This window comes from Physeter macrocephalus, chromosome 2, assembly GCF_002837175.3.
Source record: "Physeter macrocephalus isolate SW-GA chromosome 2, ASM283717v5, whole genome shotgun sequence".
In the NCBI taxonomy this organism is placed as follows: domain Eukaryota; kingdom Metazoa; phylum Chordata; class Mammalia; order Artiodactyla; family Physeteridae; genus Physeter; species Physeter macrocephalus.
In genome coordinates this window covers 100,897,521-100,922,991 of record NC_041215.1, presented here as the reverse complement: position 1 = coordinate 100,922,991, position 25,471 = coordinate 100,897,521, and the positions used below count along the sequence as shown (strand labels likewise).

Below are 25,471 nucleotides of genomic sequence, written 5' to 3'. Positions count from 1 at the left end.
AGCAAGGTGAATGTGTTCCCCAAGAGAATGGTGATTATTTACATATGTGCCTTGGAGGCAGGAAAGGGGTTTTGGTTTTGGTTGTTGTAGTGGAGGGGGAAACTGGAATGGGAGGATGAAATTGAAAGGAATAGGAATTAAGCCCTAAGGACAGTGTCTTTCCTTCTCTCCCAAGAATGTTGGCTGCTCTGGAAGGAAGGGTCAATATCTCCTGTTCAATAATAGCCAAAGGACTGGATAACAGGAGTCAGACTCAGATGGGTAGATGGCCTAACACCTCATAGAAGGAGAATCCAGGAAGGCTAGATTTGCCAAAATGCCAGCCTACAAGCTGCTCCCAGCTACCCCTTCAATTAAGGGTAGAATGTGTGGCTAAGGTGGGGTCCACAGCAGAAAGACCCACAGAAGAAACCATTTTCTAAACTGACACACAAAAAATCAGGCTGAGGAGCATCATAATTTCATTATACTAAAGAAAATAGAACTCTGTTGTGATTTTTGTGTATGTTATGCCTTCTATAAATCTAAAACCATAATTTTCTTATATTTTTGTAATTCCTATACTAATAACCCTGGCAGAACAGTCATCTTACATAAATGAAAACGAGATTTAATGAAATGAAATTTTATGAGCTTTGAGAGAAACAATCCTTTGAATTATCTTATTTCGCTTAAATGAAATTAATGTGCTCTTGCTTTCAGTCGTAAATGATCTGTGCTTTATTGTGAATTTCATTTTCTTCTGCAGAGAGATTTATTTTTAAAGAGAGGTGAGATGGAGGAGGAGAGAGGGGTCTGCCTCTTGGGTTGTAGGTGATCTGAGATTTAAGTCTTACAGGCATCTGCTTGGGGTGAGGCTCCCTGCAGTTCTGCTGAGGATTCTAAGTCAGGAAGGAGGCCAGAAAGAGAGAAGAGATGGTCCACTGTGAGACCCCCAAAGTGTGCTGAAGGGACATAGCCCTCCAAGGCTATGCCTCCTCTCTTAGACTTGGGGGGTGAGAAGAGGACAGTGTCAGTATATGGCAACTCCAGTCTGTTCCTGGGATAAAAATGAGCAGATGTGGACCATAAAGCCTTCAGCCCAGATGAAAAGTTCCTGGCCACTACCATGATTCTCTGGATAAATTAGACACTTGAAGAGCGGAGGGAAGCCCATGACTCCTCAGTCTCAGAGCCTGAGAAGGGTTCATTGGAAAATCAGTGGGACTGATTTTCTGATCGTGGGACAGCGTAGCTCCGTCTGCCCTGTATCTGCACAAGTTTCTTTGGAAGGAGAGGAAGGCACCTTTTCAAGTTCTCTCAGTGTTCCCATGGTGAGTCCGTTGTGGAACGACATTGACAGGGGAGATTGTTATAGGCATTTCCAAAGGATCTTAAGACTTTTGAGGTCTTGTATTAAGACTGGAGCCGATGGGTGGTGTCAAAGTATACTTCTCAAAAAATTTAAAATGAGACTCTCATAAAAGGAGAAAAAGAACATGTGTTAAAGATTTTTTTAAAAATCTCATTAAGTAATGATGGAACCACTAAGATGCTAAAGTTTATTCAAGGAGAATTTGAGGAACAGAGCATTTATAGAGACTTTAATAAAATAATATTAGAGTAAGATTGCTAGGTAAGATACAAAACTTGTTACCATCCAAAACAGCAATAAGCTATAATTTCTAGAGTTATCTTTTCTACCACACAGAAATAATACGTATTTCTGCAGGAAACAGATCTACAAGTTAACATGTAACTTCACAGAGACTGAGCCCTTAATTAACATTTTACTAAAATTAATCCTTGGGTGGACCTGTTAAAACAGTGCCTCAGTATGATTCTTAAAAGGACATGGAATTATCCTCTTTGCCTTATTTACAAGTTTTGGATCATTTTTCTGAACAGTAGGGAATCTTGTCTAGTACCTCTTGATATTTATCCCTGTTTTTCTTTTTCCTTAAAGTCATGTTACCCAAGTATGATTGTGGTTGATTAGCATAGACCTTTTGCTTTTATCTTCCTCCCCTGTGCCCCTTTACTCACACACACATATCCCAGCATCACCACAACACACATGTAATGTCAGGATCCAAAAGAGAAGAGTCAGGTGGCTCTGACTGAATACACCAATTGAACTGAATATACCAATGTGTTGAACTCACTGCTGATATAGAAGGGTGAACTTAACTTTTGAATTATTCTGCAAAATTCAGGAGGTCTAGGCTAACTCCTTTACTATGAATATCAAGGGAATACGCCAAGTTTTTTGTTGCACAGAAAATTCCTCGCAGTAATTATTGCTAGATCCATGAGAGCTTGCCATACTCACTATCACATCCCTAGTGGATATATTAAGGGTACCCCCAGGGCATACTTTGCTGGTACCAGCAACCTAGGCACACACTTTATCTGAGATTCCTGCTTCTGGAATTTGCTGATGACTGCAGCCTATTCCCTCAGAGATTTTCTTAAGGACCCTTTTCAGCTATCTCTCTTTTCTATCCTGTCTCAAAGACATCAACATTCCTTCCCTCTTTTGGCTCACTGCGCACACAAAAGAATGAAACCAAATTCGGTTATAGAAAACTAGGGAACCAAAGAGAATAATTTCTCTATTATGGTGAATTATGCCTTCTGATTCTGCTTAACCCAGATATAGTCATTTCATATATTTATCCTGCTTAGGAAAAAGTGAATTTAGGAATTCTGAGCATTAGTTAAATCATTTAAATCCAAAGCTGCCATGGAACCTCGAAAATAATAGGGAACACTTTGATGATTTTTTTTCACATTTGGGATAGCTTCTGCAGCGATTCTTTGCAACTCCTTCAGTGGGTTAAAACCCTTGTTCTCTCCATAATCAGTTTTGGCTTCAAACTTGAACAAGTCCTTGTGTTTTCAGGAACCATGGTTATCTTTTCCCTAAAGAGAGTGACATTTCTCATGAGTTAATTTTAATGCTCTTCCTTATCTAGAATGCTCACTCATGGCAAGATGCAAAGAATTCTACTGTTTCATTATTTCAAAAACATATTATCTGGCTTTCTCTGGACTGATTTAGGTATTTACAACCAGAAAATGTGTTTCAAATTCTTTTACTAGTATCTTACCTTCTTCATAGTATTGGTACATCGATCGTATCAAAATTTAATTTGATATTAGTCTTCTTTACTTCCTTATGACAGAAGGCCAGAGGGTCACCTCAGGATGGGTTCTACCACTACCTGGCAACAGCAAACTGACATCGTGGTTTAGAAAGACACACTTAGCCTAGAGCGTTTTTCAATTACAAGACCATGTTCTGTGAAAGGTCAGGTTTGTTTGTTTATTTGTTTTGCTGGTTGGTCGATTTATTAAATGTAGCAATGAATATGGTATTCACATTGTTTTTCTAAAGGGAAAAATCCATCCAAAATATAAGATCCCAGTAATGTTTTTGATAGTTCTGCAGTGGCAAAGAAGGCAGCAAATGTGTTATCACCCTGTAATTAATTCCACTAGTGCTCTCTCATTCACTTATCAGATTTAAATTAAATTCAATAAACCTTATTGAATACCTCCTACAAGATATAGGTAGTCCCTGCCCCTAAGGAATTTGCAGTTTAATGGCCATGAAGGAATGTACTCAATCAATAGTAATACTAGCCAGAATGGTGTTATTGATTTAATAAAGATACACCAGTCATGGTCATGAAAACATTGACTCCCCCCGCTAAATTTTGTCTGGATAGGATGCTAAAGGGACCTTGGAAATCATCTGACTCAACCATCTCACTTTTAAATAGAAATTTGTTATTCTTTATTAGAGTAATCTATATTTGTTGTAGAAAGTTTAGAATATGTAGAAAAGTGGAAAGAAATCAAACACCCAAAGTCCCTCCACTACAAAGCAGTTATTTTTCACTCTTTTGGTATATTTCCTTCCAGTCTCCTTCTCACATATTTTATTTTTTACATACACGAGATAGTATTAAATATGCAATTTTATGCATTGATTATTTTTCCATAAACTATTCTGACATGATCCTTTCTCAATGCTATTAAAAACTCTTGGTAAACATTTTTTAAGCTAAATAATGTTCAACTATTGGATCAGTCATAACTTAGACATTCTTCTATTTAGGTTGTTTATACTGTTTCCCTATTGGATGGCTTTGGGCTTAAAACTTTCTCAGGATAGAGTCTGAAGTAGGTTTATGGGTCAAAGTACATGAAAATTTTTTAGGCTCTTGCAAGATAGTTTTTGAACACCACGCATTTTGTACCTTGCGTTTGCCTTTATCTTCACAGCAGGTTTCATTAGCCTTCCTTACACATACTACTGGCTCTTCTGCCTTTTAATTGGCAAGGAAATCACCAGGAACTGAATATACACTGGAGGGAGGAGATAAGCAGAGTTATCAAAACCAGCTCCCAAGAAGAGTTGGAAACTTAATCTAGCTAAGCTTCTAGTAGTGCCCTCCTAACAAATGTGTTATCTCCTTTTGAAGTTGCATAGACCTTGACTGACACAAGTATAGAAAGGTAATGGTTCCTTACTTATGGAATTGAGTGGAGAAGGCACAAATTAGATTAGATTCATGGATTTCTAGGAACCACTGAGTTTCCTGTAACTGTTGTTAATAACAATTTCACGCAACACGGCTTTCTCTAATAGCTGTGAAGGCGTGTGAGGAGAATCATGAGAAACAGTCACTGCTGTTACTGATGTGCCGTCATGAGGGAGCTAGTTTATTTGGGGCGAGGCTCAAAGGCCTGGGGTCCACTGAGGTCCAGTATGGCCTGAAACATTATATCAAGCCTGAGACTGGAAGACCTGTGGGATCCCCCGAGCTCTATCCTGTGCCCCTGGGAACCTCTCAATGGAGCGTTGACATAGGCTGGGTGGTCGAAACTACTGCAGACTCAGCCCCCTCTTCTGGCCTGAGCCAGAGTCAGGTCACAGCACAGTGGACTCAGGATTGGCCTTGAGGTCGCCTAAACAGCATCTCATTCTCAAGCACAGACAAGTGGAATGTGGAATAGAATTTCTGACAGAGGTACCAACTTTCCAGGGACCTTGGTCTGCTTCCAGCCCTTTGCCTTGAAGACTCATAAATGTCCTCACTGCTAAAAGATAAATAAATCCATGTTTAAAACTTTCCTCAGGGCACCTCCTTGACATGGTCCCCATGGATATTTTCTGATTGGTTTTCTAACTCCTCTTCTCCCTGCTCACCTGTGGAAACTAGTTATGTAGTCCAAGTCTAACCAGCACTGACAAGAGCAAGGGTTACCTCACAGACCCACTGGCTACACCTTTCTGTTTTTATATTCCGAGCCATACTTTGTTTCTGCTTTCTTAAACAGCACATTTAGAAACTGGTTTAGTTCAGCTGAAGGTCTCTTGAAATCCCTGAATTTTTTCCTGCCATATTTTCAAATAACTAGTCATAAGCTATACAACTTACAAAGCTTGGGTTTCCAGGTAAAGTGTAATATTTGTGTGTTTCCTTGCAATTTTGGATTAGATCACTGTTTTGTTAACCCAGCGGCCAGTTGGCTTATGGTCAAGTTCTTATTTATTTTTGATTCTGTTATCACAGATTCACTTTTTAGAGAAAGAGGCTTAAACTTGGCCTTCTATTACCTCTGCTGTTTTAAAATCCAAGGCGTTGAGGTGTTCTTTGTGTGAGTCCTCCGATCCTGCCTGTGGAAATGCCTTCCAAATTCAGAAAATGTCCTATGAATTGTTATAATCTTAAATACAATCATTTTCTCAGGCCCCCCAAAGTTATAGAGCATCCCAGCCACCCACCACCCCGCTCTGGACCAGAGAGTTCACGTTTTACAAGTAAGATGGTTGAAAAGCCTGCTTGCTCTCATCTTAGCTTTTTTCTCTCAATTCCCACTTCAGATGCCCATCTTTACTTGTCAGTGGGGGGTTGGAAGTAGCTTGAATCTCAGACCTTCTGGTTTTTTCAGCCAAGAGAGTCTTGGCAAATGCAAGGTGGTAGGAGGACGCTGTGGGAGAAGAGGTGGAGGTCAAGCAGTGCTAGATTCTCCATACAAGCTTCATAAATGATTGATCAATTGAGAAAAGAAGCAATTCTGGGATTTGGGAGATAACAAGGAATAAGATTAAGTAGTCCAGATAAAGCCTTTATTAAAGCAGCCATTTTAATAGATTTTTTAGGCAGAGGACCAAGTCGATCCTTGGAATGAGTGCAAATTTTTTTATTGAGGCAGTAGAAACTGATGGTGACATATTGGACGTGAACATTGGATTTATGAGTGTAACTCAACGTGAAAACTAGCATGTGAATGCATGGACTGTGTAAATGTTACGTATAAAATTATATTCTTTGATTTATAACTACAAGCTTTATGTGCAGAACTCATTGCCTTTTTATGATGCTGCTTGTTTGGCATGTATTCTTAGCTGTAACTGTTTCAAAAGAGCCATTCTATTTCGTATTTTGATAAGGTAGGTTGCGGGTGATCTCTGTAGAGCAATGTTATTTTCCAGTAATACTGCAGACCACAGGCTGAAGTACGAGTTTGTATAATGAGTCATGGTAGGAGCTCTCTGTCTCCCTCCGGCACCCATATTCTTCCCCTGAGTCGTTTATGCAGAGTCAAGTCGAGTCTCTGAGCAGTGCTGTGTATCTGCATCATCCCTTGGACTCGATATGTTTAGAATCAATTTTAAATTAGAAAGAAAATTCTAAACATAAATGTCAGTTTTGAATGACTTGCAGATTGCTTTTCTCCCCACTTTTTTCACATTGCCTTCTTAACTAACAAAGAAGAATCACTAAAGGAAGAGGCATATTAGAGGAGCTAGATTCCAGTTAAGGTCCCCTGTGACTGCTGTGTAACTAAAATGACTACTTAACCACTCCTAGGAAACAGAGGAAAATCTCAAAGATCAAAGGGAATTGTTGAAGTTACAGACATAAAAAGACCCACCTACTTTAAAAACACACACACACATGCACACACACACACAAAAAAACCTCTTCTTGTCTCCCTGTTGGGTTTTTGTTTTGTTTTTTTTTTAATATCAGGAAAAAGTTTCAGCTTATCAGTTGATAGGAAGACATTGTTTTGTGGGATAGATAACATGGGTTTTGAATTAGACCTGGTTCAGTTTCCTCATCTGTATTTTCCAGGCTGTGTGAACTTGAGCAAGTTACTTAATGGATTATTTGAGGAGAGATTGAGGTGACCCATTGAATGCTCAGCTCATAGTAAATGCTTAATACCTTTCGGTTGTTATCAGTGAGAATCTTCATCATTATCACTTATCACCACCACCGCCTTCATATCATGGTCATCACAACCTCCACCGCCGCCAGTCACCATCACTATCACCATCACCTCCTCACTCTCCTGGTTTTCCTCCTACCCCTCTGTACCCTCCCCTCCTCACAACCCCTTTTGCAGACTCTCTTCCTCTTCCAAACCCCAAATACTGGGATTCCTGAGGTTTACGTCCTCTCTCACTACACATTCTCCCCGGCAGCCTCATCCACAGTGGGGGCTTCCTGTCTCAGCCATTGCCGACGATTCCCAAATCCATTACTCCAGCCGAGATCGCTCTTCTAAGCTTCAAACATTATATCCATCTGTCCACTGGACATCTCCCCTTAAATGTCCCAGCAGCACTTCAGACTAAAGCTCAACACAATTTCCCTCCCCTGACCTTGTGCCTTCTCTTTGTTTCTTATCTTAAAGAAGGCATCACAATTCACCCTGTTACCAAAGCAAGAAAATTGGGTGTCATCCTTGACTCTACACTTTCCCCTTCCTCTGCTGTTCAATCGATGAATGATGTCTATTACACCTTCTAGGCTCTCAGGTTCATGTGGGTAACGACCATTTTAGAAGTGGAAATCTCAGTGCCTAGCACAGTACTCAATAACTATTGAATGAATGAATAAAGGAGTGAATGGAAGTCTTGAATATCCCCACTTCCTTCCATTTCCTCTGCCTCTTCTGTAACATAGGCCACCGTCCGTTCTCAACAACTTAATAATTCATAATTTAGAAATCCCATAGTTGAAATATCCTAACTGATCTCCCTGCTTCTAGGGTTGCGGTCCTCAGCCCAGCACCACTGCAGTTCATTTTCCACACTGCACAGAGAGATTTTCATGAAACCCAAGAATCTGATCGTGATCATGCCTCTTCCTGGCTGAAAGCACTGCAGTGACTCTCACTAATTATCCTGATTTGATGTCCTGGCGTACAGCTGTTATCCCGGCCCAATTGTCAGTCTCATAAATGTCCTGAACTGGGCGATAATGATATGATCACCCTGTACCTAATCTGTCATCTGCTTACGTTTCCAGCCTAATTGCTCCTCATTCTTTCCTTACCCCTACAAGCTATCTAGTCTTATTAAACTTAAAGCTTTTCGTATTTGTTGTGTTCTCACATGCTCTTCCTGCTGCCTAGAAATTCCCTTCTCTCTTTGCCTCGCAGATTCCTACCCTCCGGGTCTCAGGCTAAACCTTCCTTTACAGAAGAGTCTTCTCTGACCCCCAGGGTTATGTCAGGTACCTCTTCCTTCATGTTCCCATAGCATCTTGCATCCTAGCTCTTGCCTCACTGTTTTCACTACCCGTTAACTTCTGTGGGTTCCCCACTAGCCCCTAAGTTCTCGCAGGTCAGTGACCACATCTGTTCGCTGCCCAGTTGAATCCTGGTTCCTAACCCAGGCTCCCTGACAGAGATGACATTCAGCAAACGTGTAGTGAATGACCGAAGTAAAAATCACATGCTATTAGAATGATCAAAGTACACGTGAGGAAAAAATCTTCCACAATAAATCTTCTGGGAATATGCCTAATTTTTGACTCTAAACAGTACATTGTCTTCTCGCCTCTGTTCATCATGTTTGCGATAATGGTGGAAATGATTCTGTGTTCCTTTGATTAAAAGTTCATTCTAGGACAGGATTTGGTGTTGGTACGCACTGTCAATTCCAGGAACTTTTGCAGGTGATAATGTTGCAAAACAAAGCAAAGAACAGCTGTTTTCTAGCCTTTTCAAGCAGTTGAAGCTACTTTTATTTCAACTATGTATGGCAGATGGTTTTAAAGTTATTTGTTTTGAAGTTAAAATTAAATTTGCTTTCATTATTCTAATGTATCCTAAATTGCTTAAGTTCCAAATTCTATTCTCACACTAATAAAAACAAACATAACGTGTCTCGCACTTCCGATATAATTATTTGTATTGTATTATTTGAAAACTTGAAATGGTGTGCTTTTAGATGGTAAATTTTACACTGTTATTTGATCTACCAGAGAATGCAAACATTTTGTTTCACATGCATTGACTAGAAAGGAGTTCTGGACCTATCTAGGGGTCTGTGTACATCATTCTCTTAAGTGAAAAGGAAGGTTAATGGCTTTTATTCCAAACAGAAATAGCTTTAGTGATTTTATTACAAAAACAATACACATTCATGGCCAAAAAAAAAAAATCAGGAAAGATAAAGAAGAAAATGAAAATCATTTGTATTCCCACTTTTAGGTTACTGTGTTAAACATTTTAGGGTATATATTTCTCGTCTTTTTTTCTGCATGTGTAGTCATATCAATACAGTTTTTTAAATGGAAATGGTATCATTCCACACATATGGCTTTAAAATGTGTTTTCCCACTTGACAAGTTTGGGACTTTCCGGGAGAAAAAAATGGGTAGAGAGCATGTTAGGAAGTTTTGCTTTCTAGTGTACTGAGTGGTGTAATTTCCCCTTCGCCATCCCCATAAAGAAAACTTAAATAATCTGTATTACTTTTTGAATCAGTCAGGGTTCATTTGAAGGAAACAGAAGCCATGCTAGCTGTTTTAAGCAGAAAAAGATTTGATTTTTAAAAAATAGGTGTTTATAATATTGTTGGGAGGTCTAGAAGAGGGCACCCTAGGCTGATCCTCCAGAAATAAACCTAAACTGCACTTGAACTGCCAGGGTGGCTGCCCCTTCCTCATGATCAGGGAGGTGGGGAATCAGAAAGCAGCCCTGGAATGGCTGCTCCGTAGACACAACACCCCAGCTGACGTACGGGGACAGACTTGTCACTGCCACTGCTATTGGCCCTAGAGCCACACAGCATCTGCTTAATCCACACTGCCAAAAACAGATGCCTGTATCCCTGTCTTGCTTCTCTACCCTTACAAAGATAGTAGCCTGTACGAAGGAAGCTAAAAGACAAGCTAAAGTCTCCATGACTCTGCTCACTTCTGTCTCGAAAATTTCAGACTGCATCTAGTTGGCAGAACCTAAATCACATCTGAAACCCTAGTTCAAGGGAGTCTAGGAAATGTATAGGGCAGCCCAATCCCATCAGTCAGGAGGCTGAAGTGGACATTGAATACTGCCATATTCACCACACATCAAGGCTTTGGGTGTTGGGTGTTTGTCCCTTTTGGATGCATCACTATACAAAGAAGAACTTAACAGCAACATAAAGAGGGAGAACTTATCAGAAGTGGTGATATATACCACTACAATTTATTTACCCCATCCCTATTGCTATTTATTCATTTTCTGTTGTTGTTTTTTTTTTCCATATAAACAGTGTCTTGATAAACTGCTCTTAGCAGAGTCACTAATAGCCTCCATGTTCCTAAACCCAGTGGGCAGTTCTCAGGCCCCATTTTACTCCACCTGTCAGGACTTTTGACATGGCTATGCATTCTCTCCTTACAACTCTTTCTTCACTTGGTTTCAGAACCTCCTGCTCTCCTGATGTTCTTTCTAGCTCACCTGCTCAATCTGCATCTCCCTGCTGGTTCCTTCTCATCCCTCTAGCTCTTAATGTTGGGTGCCCAGGATCCAGTCTCCCTCCTCTGTTTACTCCCTGGCTCATCTCATCCAGCCTTATGGCTTTAAATACCCTGAAGTCCACACCCGTTCATCCTACAGCTGCCGATTAACATGTACTTTTGATGCTTTAAAAACATCTCAAACCTAACATTTCCAATATTGAACTTCTGCTTTTTCCCACTACATATATACCACTCACTTCTCCATTTCAGTTCGTGGAACCTCCATCTTTCAGTTTGCTTACAACAAAATCCTGGGTGTCATCCTTTACTTCTCTCTCTCACATTCACATTCTGTCCATCAGCAAATCCTGTTGATTCTGCCTCCAAAAATATCCACAGTCCAACACTTTTCTCCATCCCCACTTGCTCCCTGCTGGTCCAAGCCACTGTTATTTCTCTCTTGGACCTTTGCCCCAGATCTTCAGTGGTCTCTGTGCCCTCCCTAGAGTCTAAAAGTTAGAACATGTCACCCCTCTGCTCAAAGCACTCCAGTGAAATTCTATCTCAATCAGGATAGAAGTCACAGACTTTCTACAACAACCCAGAAGGCTCCTTATGATACTACCACCCGCAGAGCCACCATCTTTCTGATTTCCTTTCCTGTCATTCTCATCCTTGCTCACCTTGCTCCAGTCTCACTGATGATCTTAAGCATCTCTGTCGCTAAAGGACTCGGCAATTGCTGGCCCCTCTGCTTGGAATGCTCTTCCCCCAGATATCCACAAGGCTCTCTCATCGTCCCCAGACGTTGTTCAGCCATCACCTGCTCAGTAAGGCCTTTCCTGATCTCTGTATTTAAAGTTGCAAATGGACCTCTCCTCCAGCCTTCCGAACCCTCCTTCTCTGTTTTATCTTTCTCCATCGCACCTATGGCTTTCTAATTAATTATATAACTTCGTTTTTCTATTGCCTGCCCTGCCCCCCATGAAAAAATTGATTTTTAAATATATTTTTTATTATTGAATCAGTGCATGGAACAGTATCTGGGCACATTGGTAGTCATTCATCAAGTGTTTGTTGAATGAATATATTTCTTTATACATGTGTCATTGTGCACTTGTCTAATTATTTAGTGGGGATTAATTCCTAGGGTCAAAGATATGCACAAAATTGCCCGGAAAGGTTTTAATAATTTGTTCTCCCAACAAGAGTCAATGAAATGTCTTTTTCCTGACACCCTCACCAACATCATACCCTAGTCACACCATCCGTTCCATTCCTTGACCTCACCGTGTTCATCCCCACTTGATGCATTTGCCCTGACTCCTTCCTGCTCCCAGAATGCTCTTCTGCCACATTTTGACTTGATTTCACTCTTCTTATTCAGTTCTCACTAGAACTGTCATCTCCTTGGAGAGGCCTCCCCTGGTCATCAGCTGTAGAGTAACTTCCCAGTCACTCCATATCACATCACCCTACTTTACTTGCATTACAGCATATTTCACTACCAGATATTTTCTTATGTATATGTTGTTTATTTGTTTGTCTGTGCTTTCCCATTCTAGAATGTAAGCTCCGTGAGAACAAGAGCTTCCTAAGTCTTTTGCAACGCTATCTCCATAAATGTGTGTTTGATAATGGAATAGACCCTGGGTATTGTAATTTTCTCGTTGTGACGATCTGCTGGGTGGGAAGTGGATTTAACATGAATTATTTGCCTAGATTGGTGAAGCTGAGCAACTTTTCAAGTATGAAAGCTTTCTTTTGAATAACAAATGCTAAGATGACCTAGAAGTTGAAATATTCAGTTAGCATATTTGTTTTAGATATGCTATATCAGATTTCTGAGAAGTTGCATAATTTCTTAAGTTTCTGAAGCCTCCTTTCTCATTTATGTCAACACGTGTATCCGTAAAGTAGGATTCCTTCTGCAAATTGCACTCACGTACTGTTGTTTTCTTTGTGTCTCCACAGCTTTTGGAGAGAACCAACAGTGTTTTTGAAGAGTCAGATGCTGGTGCTACCAAGAGTCCGCTCCACTTAGCTGTAAGTGAGATGCTGTGGGCAGCTTCCCCTGTTACAGAAAGAACCTAAGTGTTCCTAAAACTAGGCTGCTCTTAAAAGGAGAGCATAGCAATGCATAGTAACTCATAATGGAAACATTACATGGGTAAAGGCTCAGGCTGCGGTGAGAAAGCCTGTCTCAAATTCCAATCCCAGCTTCCCACTGGTGACCTTAGACACATTACTTACCGTGTCTGAGCCTCGATTTCCCCATCTGTGAAGTGAGGATACAGGAAAAGAGACAACGTGCATGAAGCCGTATCACAGTGCCCTTAATAATGATTGTTATAAATTTTAAGTCTCTAAATTATTATTATCTAATAGTTAAATCAGTAAACTGAGGAAATGTTTTATTTTGGTTTTAGAGATTTAAGTATAGACAACAAGTATTGAACTTACAGATAATCGAATGCCACAGTTAAAAACTTGAGATATTTAAATACAGACTTGTGAGAGCAAGATGAAAATATGCATAATTGCAACTCTGCTGCTTCTGCCTGGGCTTGGAATCGGGGTCTCAGAGGAGGTATCAGGTGCTGATTCTTGTCCTGGGTGAGATCTGGGAGGGAGGGAAGTAGGAGTTATTCTGTCACCAGTAAAGCTTCCTTTCCACATCCCAGCCATTGAAGAGAAATGCAAGAGCTCAGAGTGAGGATCCCCAAACTCTCTCTGAGGGTGACCGAGCTGGGAAGCTCACTGCCACTCTACTTCAGTTAAGGTCTTGCTAACCGTTGATAATCAGCAGCCGTTCCCTAGGAACCCCTCAGACTGGCAACAGCCAGCTCACCTATGCAGGGCTCTGCTGAGCTGTGAGGCCTCGGTCCAGGGCCATCAAGAAGGTGTTTGGATGCACCCAGAGGCCGGATGCTGGGAAGAGTAGGATGCTGGGTCTCTGTGTTTAATGGTTATGACATTTCACTCAGTACCGCGCACACATAAGCACTTATTCAGTTTCCTTCTGATGAAAAATTGAGATGGAGATTTTGGAGAGCAGAGAGGAGTGTTTTATTGATGGCATGCATAAGCAGTCAGGCAAGATAAGAAGGGATGAGGCCATCCCATAAGGACTGGAATGAACCGATCACACTCATGGAGCCCTCGCTTCTTTGCCAGTCTCCCCACATACTCACCAGCACATCTGATAACATCTCACTCACCACCCTCTGCCACATCTACCAACGCAGCGACTATACACACGGACACACGCACACACTGAGTCCAGTGAAATCAGGCTAAAATGTCCATTCGTCTTTCTTCCAGACATGGGCTTAGAGTAGAAAAGGTGGATGGAGAGTGAGATATTTACATGTATAAAATTTCATACCAGTTGCCTCTTAGTACAGGTTGCTCTAAAGGTTGACCCTAGAATCTCTGCCCAGCCATCTGCTGTACCTGGGGAAGTTACCCCAAGGCTGGGAGAGGCCTATGGGAAAGGTTATCTCAGGTAGAATTCTCATGCCCTATGAAGGCGGGGTTGATTGCATTGCTAAGCCTGCTGGTAATATGAGAAGAGACTTTCCTAGCTTCCAAAAAATTCTATCATCTCTCATTCTTTTTTTTTTTTCTTTCAAAAATTACTGTTAAGTGCTTACTGGGTGCCAGGTGCTCTGCTAAGCATTGTGGGTTCCCAGTCCTGTAAAGACAGGGTGGTACAGTATCATTGGAGAGAGCTGGGCTTTGGTAGTTCTACACCTAGGGGATCCTAGCTACCAGTCTTCTCATTAGCAACTCGCCTGGACATGGTTTTTCCATCTGTAAATTAAAAGGAGTGAGTGAGTTAAGGATCCCCAAACCCTTTCCAATTTGTTAATTTATTTAATTGTTTTTTGTATGATCTTGGCCAAGTACCTAACCTCTTGTGTCTCAGTTTTCCCACTCATAATACGGGGAGTATAGCAGTACCTCTGTCATAGGGCCCCTGGGGGGATGACCTGGGTTAATGCATGTAAAGCAGTTAGAACAGCACCTGGCACTATCATCCTCGCTATTAGTAACATCAGTATCATTCTTTCCTTTGACATATACTGACTGTGCGTGTACCAAACACTGTTTCGGGAGCTGGAGAGATGGCAACAAACAAAATCCAGCCACTGTCCTTGTAGTAGAGTGTGCAGTCTAGGAGAGACAATAGGCAAGTAAATATACAACGTGGCAGGTGGTCAGAAGCGCTGCTGCATTTGGGAGCAGTGAGACAGAGAGCATCGAGGTGGCAGACTGGGCGCTGTTTCCCACAACACAGCATCTCACGTTTGACCAGGGATGCGATGAGCTAACCATTTGGTCTCGCACACAAGAATGCTCTGGGCAGAAGTGCAGAGTCCCTGGGGTGAGAACACACTTGGCATGTTCCCAGAACAGCAAGGCCACCATGGCTGGAGCACAGTGATGCAGGGAGGGTGGTAGGGGTCCGAGTGTCGTAGAGGGGGCAGGGAGGTGGGGGAGGGCCACAGACTCCAGGGGGAACTTTGACTTCTTCACTGAGCAAAAGAGGAAACCATTTGGAGGGTTTTGAGGAGACAGATGATGTGATATGACTTTTATCTTAGAAGGATCCCTTTAACATCTGCGTTGAGTTTAAATTGTCAGGGAACAAAGCAGAAACTAGACAACCAGGCAAGCGATGATGGTGATAACTTTGACCAGGGTGATAGCAGTGGGTCAATTCTAAAACTATTTTATTTTTTCCCTCTAAAAGCTAATACTTTTTAAAGAAATTATTATTTGCTCCAAGAACCCCACAAGTATGCCCATCGCCCTCCCCAGGGCCCTCTGTAGCAATTAACTTGATTAAAACCCAAGGCACATTATGTCTTCCGTGGAAGATTCTACAGTGAAAGAGAACCAGATGCCCCCAAACCTTGGCTACCCCAAGAAACCTGACCAGCCTTGAGTTACTATTTCCTGGCTGAATGATTCAAGTCTCCAGGGTTATCTGCCCAGTGAATTTCATAAGCATTTCATCCACTTGTAAAAAATTAAATCAAGAAACAAGGCTATGCAAATGAAAGGCTCCAGCTGTCGAGATTTCCAGATGGACCCATTGTTTCATGGATTCTGTTGAGATCCCAAATTCTTTCTCCTTGTTGCCCTCAGTTCCGATCTAAAATGTTCAAAGAAATTAATTATGTTTAAGAAGTATTTAAGTTACTTAATGAGATTTTTTAAAGTCTTTTGTAAAACACATTTGAAATGTTTGATTGCCACCTCTAGTGAAGGCTTAAACTGGGTTGTCTATTGAAAGCAAAAATACTACATGCTTTTTGAACCAGCATATTTGCTCTTTTGTGTGATTACTTCTTCCTGGAGATATTTTAGAAATTATTTGTGGAATTACCCACTAAACACCTGATTTAGGATGGGAATAGAAAGAAAAATAAGACAATGTTCATCATGCACTGCTGATATGAGAAAGGTCTTCTTACCTGACTACCTGAGTCTCTTTCAGAGAGTTTAAAGCTTTATTTTATACTTTCTTATAGACTCTAAGAACCACATAACTGCCTAAAGACAGAATCATGCATTTAACCACAGAATAGAATTCCATATTATGTGGTAGTTTGTTTCTAGGGTTAAGCCCTAAAGTGTGAAGGTAAGTGAAAATTCTTGTATTATCAAATTTACCTTTATTATTTCCCTTAAATTGCCCTGGAAGTATAGTATACATAGTTTTATGTCTTCAACTCCATATCGTAATGCTTTTGGATACTAAAATTCAAGAGCTGCAGGCTTGACTAATGGAAGAAACAAAGGGAATTCTATATATAAATCTGGCCTTTCAACCATCCTGTCTTTGAATTTTAAAGTGCCTGATATAGAAGAAAATATCGATTGGAATTCTGAAGCTTTCCTTCAGCAGGGTTCACTCCATTTTATTTTAATGTTAAGCCTCTTTAACACATGCAAATGGGTTTATTTTTTGTTGTGAGAATTAAAGGAGAAGCTGCAGGGGTCTTTTACAGGAGTTAAGTTCTCAAGTCAGCGCCTAAGTTAAGTGCCCTTTGATGTGACTCTGCTGTCCTGAGCAGTGCTGATCCCTCTACATCACCTTCCCTCCTGAATATGTTTCTCTTTGCCCTGGGTTTTCTCTTTATTAAAATCTAAATATGTGAGCCATGGTGCTTTGTAGATATGCATGCAGTTTATAGGTTGCCAATTCTATTTTCCTAGGCTAAGTCAAATTGACAGAAATTGTAAATGTTTACTGTCTTTGTCATCACAGTAACTGCCACTGAAGGAACGAGCATTTGCAAATAGCATCTAGAACTATCTGTCATCTGCATGGACTCATTTCCCTTTGATGTAAAGTCAGGATTTCTACATAAGCTGAATCAGTAACTACCATTACAATTTAAAATTAGAAGAGGTGTTATGCAAAAGTAAGCCACAGACTCAAGCCCAGAGTCAAATGAGATAGACTGACTTAAAATGAGATAGACTGACTTACACCCTGATGTAGATGTTCCTGTGTTGCCACAGCCCTTTATAGGAGGATAGGTGCTCCCAAGTTGGCTTAAAATCACCAATGGCGAGTTGATGATGGCCGAAACTAGGTGATGGGTATTTGGGAATTTATGACACTATCCTCTGTTCTTTATATAAATTTGAAACTTCCTGTAATAAAAGGTTAAAGAAGCATATATCTTATGGTCTTGTTGCATCCTGTCCATAATAGGAGCTCATGAGAAGCCCACAGCTCAGGCTCTGGGATCTGACTGGTCTGCCTTTGAATTCCAACTCCACCACATAAGGCTGAGGGCTGAGTAACATCTCAGCCTTCCTGTGTCCTTGTTGGTGAGATGGGGATAACAATAGCATCCAAACCATGGGTTGTTGTAATAATTAAATAAGGTGCTACGTGTCTAGTCCTGCCTGACACAGAGCAAGTACTCAATGAAATTAACTATTGCTTCAGAAGTTAGGTTAGACTACAGGCTTTCCATCCTAGGTTTCTGATTCAATATTTGTTATTAAGCTCTCTGAGCCATTTCACATAGGCACAAAAGTATTCTGCTTGAAAGTCAATTAAATGGAATTACTGGGAAAAATTATAAGACATTGCCTAAAAACATAGATTCTAGTGGTCACAGATTGTGGGTTTCAAACCTGACTTTGTCACTTACTAGCTTAAGTGATCTGGGGTGAATTAATTAACATTGCTTGTTTTGCTTTTTTCATCTATAAAAAGGATGTTTGCAAAGATTAGAGCTCAACACAGTGCCCTCAATAAATAGTTGCTATTTTTAAAATATATTCTTATCACTAATACTAATAAATGATAATAGTAGCCATTATATTCATTCATTTATTCATCAAATAATTGTTGAGTGTGCCGTGCACGAGTCTAGAATACAGCAGTGAGCAATACACATAAAGTACCTTCAGTCTTAGATAACAAATCAATAGATATATAACAGATATCAAGTGATAAGATATGTAACAGATATCAAGTGATAATAAATGCTATAAAGCTAAAATAAAGCAGGATAAGTGGGGTGGAGAGTATCCGACATGTTGAGGAGAAGGGTAGTGGGCTAGTTTATATGGGCTCTGAGAAGCCACTAGATAAGGGGACAGTTGAAGCAGAATTACTGAAAAAGCCTTGTGGCTGTTTGGGGGAAGGGCTTTCCAGGCAGGGGAAACAGAAAGGACAGATGCAATGGCCCAGAGAAGGACATACATTACTTAATCATAGGGGGTGCAGAGGGGAGGCTAGAGTGGTTGGAACAGAGTGAGTGAGGGACAATGCTGATGGACAGGGTCGAGGGAGGCCAAATCCTAAGGGCTTGAATGGTCATGAGAAGTTTGGGATTTTATTATCAGTGAGGGAATTATCAATGAGTTTTCCTCAAGGAGTGCTATATCCAACTTGAGTTTTAAAAGATTTCATCCTGTGGCTGTTCAGTAATCATTTGCAGGAGGGCAAGGACGGAAAGGGAAGCTTTTGCCATAATCCTGGCAACAGACGATGTGGTATAGTGAGAACTGGATAGATTCTGGATATATTTTAAAGAAAGAGTAGAGATGATTGTGGCTTGGAAGTAGAGATGATCGTGGCATTGAGGGCTGCTACTAGTCACCCAACACCTGTGTGTGAATTACAACAAGGATATGGATAGATATTTCCTGCCGGATGCCCGAGAACCTGATGACACCTCTGTGTGGTTAGCAAAAGTGTCCCTTCCTCTCAGCAGACACATCCCTGTACCAGGGCATGGCAAGGCAGTGGGAAGGGGTGGGGAAGCTACTTGTTAACACCCCCTTGCCCCAATGTCCCAGAGCCCTTGTGTAGGGCTACAACCCTGGGGTTAAGAGGGAAGACAAAGAGGACTCCAAAATATTGGGCCTGAGCAACTGGAAGAACAAAATTGCCATTTACTGAGATGGAGCAAATTTTAGGAGGGAAATTAAGAACTCAGATTGGGACATGTTAAGCTTGAGATGCATATTAGGTATTCAAGTGGAAATTTCAATAGACAGTTGGATATATATGTCTTGCAAAGTAAAAGAAGTAGTTAGAACTGGGATATAAATTTGGGATTCATCAGCAGATGAGTTATTATACTACATATATATGTTTAATATGTAACATAATAATCATTTACAAAAATAATATGATGAGAAAGTTTTAAAAACAGTTCCTATCAGCACTCTTAAATCTTGTGGGTCCTTTTAATCTAGTTTTTGTTATTGTTGTGGTTGACATGTACTTGGGAAAAACATTCAAATGTTTTTTTAAAAGATAAGGTGAAATGAGTGCACATGTTCATTACTTTACCTCCCATTTCTAGAGGTAACCGCTGTAAACAGTTTCCTATGTATCCTTCTAAATTTTTCTGTGAATACAGAAATATACATAGATACAGATATGTGTCTATCTGGATATATTTGCTTTTTATAAAATTGTTATATGTACTATTTGCAACTTTTTTTACAATATTTGATAGATTTTTGTCAAATCACCCTCCACAAATGTCACACCAATGTATACTCCCACCACCAGAGCATAGATTGCTTTTTTCCACCATGTCTTATCTAATACTAGACATGCCCAGACTTAATCATTGCCATTTGGTAGTTGAAAAATAGTACCCTAAAAATTTACATGTTTTTTTTCGTACGTGTATTGACCTTTTATATTTCTTTTTCTGTGAGCTGCCTTTTCATGTCCTTTACACATTTTCCTAGTTTTTAAAATGGTTTGTATAAGTTCTTTGTGTATTAAGGAAATTAGTCTTTTGTCTGTGCTAAGCCGTTTTTCAAATAAATCGTGCCTTGAGTAATTGCTGCAGTAGAAAAACAGAAAGTGCAGGAGACATAAGAGGAAACTTTGGCTGCTGACACTGGGGACAGGCTTTTCCTCTGTCTCCTTCTTTACTTCCCTCCACCAAATCCCCACCCCCACCATATCCTTATCTGTTTTCTTTCTTTTATTTCAATGTCCTTGGCCTTATATGTGCATATACATTTTTTTTTAACCTTATAGACTTAGTAAAAATTACCTTTCGGACTTTTGGTTTTGTGTTTTAGTATGAAGCCTCCTAACTTTAATGCAGCATAAGACTTCACAATAGGTCTGAACTTGGCACTGATGTATGGAATATACTTCCATAATTGGTTTTATGTTTTCATTATAATCAATGGAGGAAACAAAGGAGAGAAGAGGACGCATCAACTATGTATAAGACACTATGCAAATCCTGTGCAATTTTATCTCTTCTCGTCTTCTCTGGAAGGCAGCTTTTATTGCTCTCATTTATAGATGAGGAAACAAAGTCTAAGTGAAATTAAGAAACTCACCTAGGATCACGAGGTTGAAATTTAAAATGTTGGACTGTGGCAGAAGGTCACTATGCCTCTGTTGAATTACTAAGTCCACAGTGTTTTTAGTGGTTTTTTTCCCTCGAGGTTTAACAGAAAAGCCTCCTGAAAAAATATTCTGATTGTGTTAATAGGTTTAGGACTGAACTGGCAGATGAAAAAATATATTAATTCATTCAGCTATTAGTCTGCATTAGATTATTAGATCAATAGATATAAATATAAGAATATATTGATACATTTAGTACCTTTGGAATAAATTATTTGACAAAAGAGAAAGAACATGAAGAAATGCTTATGTAACTGAGGTCTGTGCGCTCTAATTTTTCCATCTAACTCTGGTTTTGCCTGTGTTTCAATAATTATTCCAAGCATCTTTCTGATGTGCTCTTTGGAGTGGTCTCCATGCGTGATCTGAGAGCTTTAGCCCCTCACATGGATTGTTGTGGGATTTAAGGTGAGCAAGCATTTGAGTGGTTGGTGTCTCCTTTGCAGGCCTACAATGGGCACCACCAGGCCTTGGAAGTTCTTCTGCAGTCGCTGGTGGACCTGGACATCAGGGATGAGAAAGGCCGCACTGCTCTGGATCTGGCTGCCTTTAAGGGACACACAGAATGTGTGGAAGCACTTATCAATCAGGGTGCATCCATCTTTGTGAAAGACAATGTAACCAAAAGAACCCCACTTCATGCCTCAGGTAGGTCTTGTCAAGAGTCTGGTTACCCTAGTTTTGTGGCCCGCTTATAAGTTCAAGTAAAAGGATGGCAGCATTTTCTTTCATCCCAATTCTTAAAATATCTATTTTCTTTCTACATCAAACATGCCTACACTCTTCCAAAATGCTTTTGGCTTACTCGGTGATAACTGGTATTCTATGGCCAGAGAGCCTCTGGCCTTCTTCTTTAAAGACAATTTTTCTTTAGAGCAGTTTTAGGTTCACAGGAAAATTGAAAAGAAGGTACAGAGATTTTTTACATACCCCCTGTCTCCCACATGTGCATAGCCTCCCCCATTATCAACATCCCTCACCAGAGTGGAACATTTATTAAAATGGATGAACCTACATTGACACACCATAATCATCCAAAGTCCATAGTTTACATTAGGGTCCACTCTCGGTGTTGTACATTCTATGAATTTGGACAAATGTATAATGGCATGTATCCATCATTCTTCCCTAAAAATCCTCTGTGCTGCGTCTGGCCTTCTCCTTAACTCCAAAGAGAGTTCTGAACCTTTGGCCAATGGCAGTCATAAAACTTTCTGAAAAAAGGGCAAGGTGTATTGTGATCTTCAGATAAATTACATAGAATAAAATCACACAGCATTTCGAAGCACAAAATTAATGATATTTCACAGCTACTTCATAAAAGGAGTTGTCAGACAGCAATCTACTCAGTATGTTATTGTTCAGCTTAAATGGTACTTCTTCACTTTTGCTCTGATTCTTGATGCATCAGGTGTAAAAACAGGGACTGTTAAAAAGTGCAGTATTTTTCAAGAAGTAAGTAATTTGCCTTTTCTGGGACTTTTCTTCAATATACATAAAATAAAACTGTGTCCAGACACTTCTAGACATGTACACAGATGTAAAGGTAATGTGGAAGTTTCTAGCTCAGCTAAGGCATAATTTCCTTTGGACTCAGGAATTCAATGATAATGGCCTTTGATCAGGAAAGCAGATAGCATCTTATAAAGAGAAATAACCATGAAATAATGGATGTATTGAGGAAGAAAAGGAGTGAAAGCAGTTTTCGAAAGACTTTATGATTCTTGTACTTGGGAAAATGTTCTTGGAATGTTAGATTTTGTGGACGTATTGCCATCCACATCCCTGAATTTCCAAACCACTGAAGAAAAACAATGTGGAGATTGAAAAACACGGTGTTGCCTAATTATCTGGAAATGATTGTTCCTGGAAAAAACTTTAGCAATGGTTGGTATGGTTAAATTATAAATTCTTATTTCCCATCATCACATTTAGTCTTTTTGGTGTTTTTGGTATTTATAAGTATTATTATAAAGTTTGGTATTTTAGGCTTTCTTGGTATTATCTAAGTCTACGTTTAGTTCTCCTTTTTAAAGAGTAGTTGCCTATTATTAAGGCAAACATTGTGCTTTAGTTACCACGTACTTCCTGACAATTACAAAGGGCCTATTTTGTTTGTTTGTTTGTTTTTGTTTTTTTAACATCTTTATTGGAGTATAATTGCTTTACAATGGTGTGTTAGTTTCTGCTTTATAACAAAGTGAATCAGTTTTACATATACATATGTTCCCATATCTCTTCCCTCTTGCATCTCCCTCCCTAAAGGGCCTATTTTGATTGTGGAAAATCACCCTTGTGAACAGGTAAACAATGAAGAATAATAACTGTCACTCATTTGCCACTGTGATATTGGTTGCGGTCCAATGGAGCCCCCTAGTGGTCAAGAGGACTCACTCCTTTTGGGTTTCCCTCGTGTCATTCATTAAAAAGATGCAGGCTGTCATTTGACTCTGTTCTCCACAAAATGTCTGCTATGCAGAAGCTTTAGCCTGTGCTTTGAGAATCTGCTTTTCCAGAATCTTTTCCAGCTCGTTTGAGATGCCAATTGTTTTTGTTTGTTTCAAATCCTGAGAGTACTGTGAGGAGGAGGAGCCAGGATGGATTTTAGAGGGTTTGGCACAGATAGTTGTAATGACAGTTGTGGTCTTTGAGCAGCGTGAGAAACGGCTGTCACTCATAGTCAGGGAGAGGCTGAGCTAGTCTGAAACAAAGCTGGACTTGGCAGTGCACAGCTAAAGGAGATGGTAGCATCTTTGTGTTGGAAGGCAACTGCGGAAAAACATAGTTTGTGGGAAGCCAACGAGAATCCTAGGGTAGCTACGCTTTTACGATAAGGGGGAATTATATTTACTGAGGGCTATTAGCTAAGTTCAAAAAGCTACTGTAGGGCTTCCCTGGTGGCGCAGTGGTTGAGAGTCCACCTGCCGATGCAGGGGACACGGGTTCGTGCCCCGGTCCAGGAAGATCCCACATGCCGCAGAGCGGCTGGGCCCGTGAGCCATGGCCGCTGAGCCTGCGCGTCCGGAGCCTGTGCTCCGCAACGGGAGAGGCCGCAACAGTGAGAGACCCGCGTACCGCAGAAAAAAAAAAAGCTACTGTACATGGCCTCACCTCCCACCCCCTCACTGGCTCCCCCCTCCAAAAAAAGACACACTACTGAAGAAATTGGTTTGCTCTCCAGCATCCTGGATGAGTGATATGAACTTAGATGATTTTTCCCCCCTTTTTCTGTTTAGGCAGAAATCAAAATCCTTGGAACCATTATGATTATGAGTATTTAAAGAATATCAAATTGCTATAGAAAGAGGAATCAATCAAAATATGCTGTACCTCCATTTCATGAGTATTATAAAATACCACCACCTGTAGTATTTAGCTATCAGTCCTCTGCTAATTATTTACTTTTGAGCATACATTAAACCCCTTGCATATTTCACCATTGGTAACAGATTTAATGTAATTTTTAAAACAAAAAGCAAAACAACAGCCACAACAATATTTCCACAAAATTTCCTCCTGAGGTACATAAGTGGGATGTTTCTGAGCATTAGCTGAATGCAATGTCTACAAAATGCGGGTATTATTCCTGTAGTTAATTTGAGTGGTGTCGATGAATGTGAGCTAATTCTAATACGTATTGTCCCTGAAAAATGCGTCCTTGTTAAATTAACCTTCTCTCGTGACTGGCATGCAATAAAAAGGGCTGTAAAACGCAGCTCTTAGAAGAGCCTCTATCAATGTAACATAGCTGCATCTATTCCCTTCTCTCTCCACATCCATAACGAGGTTAATGCAATGTATTTTATGGTGTTCTCATTGTTCAGAGAGGAGAGAAGGTCACGTTTGGAATTTTAAACATATGTGTTCCCATCCTACTCCCTGAATGGAAAGCCATGCCTTTTGTAAGGCTGTGGGTTCCATTCAGCAAGCTGGAGGAAAGTACCTTACCTCAAGGATTGTCTTCCCCCGGAGGTTTGCTTCCGGGCCCTGGGGCACCGCAGCTCCTAAAAGAAGCATCTTGCCTGGTGCTTGCCCTGCCCTGTGTGGGTTCTGCCCTGGCCCGTCAAGGCCAACCCAAGGTTGGGGCCACACTTCCTGCCCATTGCCGGTCCCTTCCCCGGGGCAGCTGGGTGAGGAGGGGCAGGGTGAGGGCCTGCCACACCCCAGTGAGAGCTTGGCAGGGAAGGGAGGAGGGGGACAGAGGCGAGGGGTGGGGTGGGGTGGGGGAGGCCACCGGGAGAAGGCAGAGAAATGAAGGCTTTGATTTGAGGAACTCAGATGGAGGAGTCCTCCAGCTACTGGGGGTCCATCTGTGAGTCTCCTGGGAGTGCCAGTCAATCAATGAGCAGTGAGCCAATGGCTCTCGCACACCTTGCTGGCTTGAGGTTTTGCTTTAAGTCACCACTAATCAGTTGGAGCAGAATAACTGCTTCAGCGTCTACCTGAGAATGTAAAATGATGGGGAAAAGAGGTAAGCTCTGTTCCTGTCTCCCTTCTGCCCCTCCCCTCATTCGCCTGCCCTCCTCTCCCTCCTCCTCTGCCTTCTCCTCCCCCTTCCACCTTCTTTTTTTTTTTTTAACACCTTTACTGAAGTATAATTGCTTTACAATGGTGTGTTAGTTTCTGCTTTATAACAAAGTGAATCAGCTATACGTATACATATATCCCCATATCTCCTCCCTCTTGCGTCTCCCTCCCACCCTCCCTATCCCACCCCTCTAGGTGGACACAAAGCACTGAGCTGATCTCCCTGTGCTATGCGGCTGCTTCCCACTAGCTATCTGTTTTACGTTTG

The 25,471-nt window shown here is 40.8% G+C and overlaps 1 protein-coding gene across 3 annotated transcripts in view; it reads left to right on the top strand.

Annotated features, from left to right (window-relative positions):
- Positions 1–25,471, top strand: part of ANKRD44 (ankyrin repeat domain 44) — a 317,462-nt gene that overhangs the window by 266,916 nt on the left and 25,075 nt on the right. For all 3 annotated transcript variants that reach the window (XM_028480445.2, XM_028480424.2, XM_055089237.1), the window contains 2 exons: positions 12,720–12,791; positions 21,123–21,324. In XM_028480445.2, coding sequence (XP_028336246.1) covers positions 12,720–12,791; positions 21,123–21,324 — 274 coding nt within the window. The remainder of the gene's footprint in view (positions 1–12,719; positions 12,792–21,122; positions 21,325–25,471) is intronic.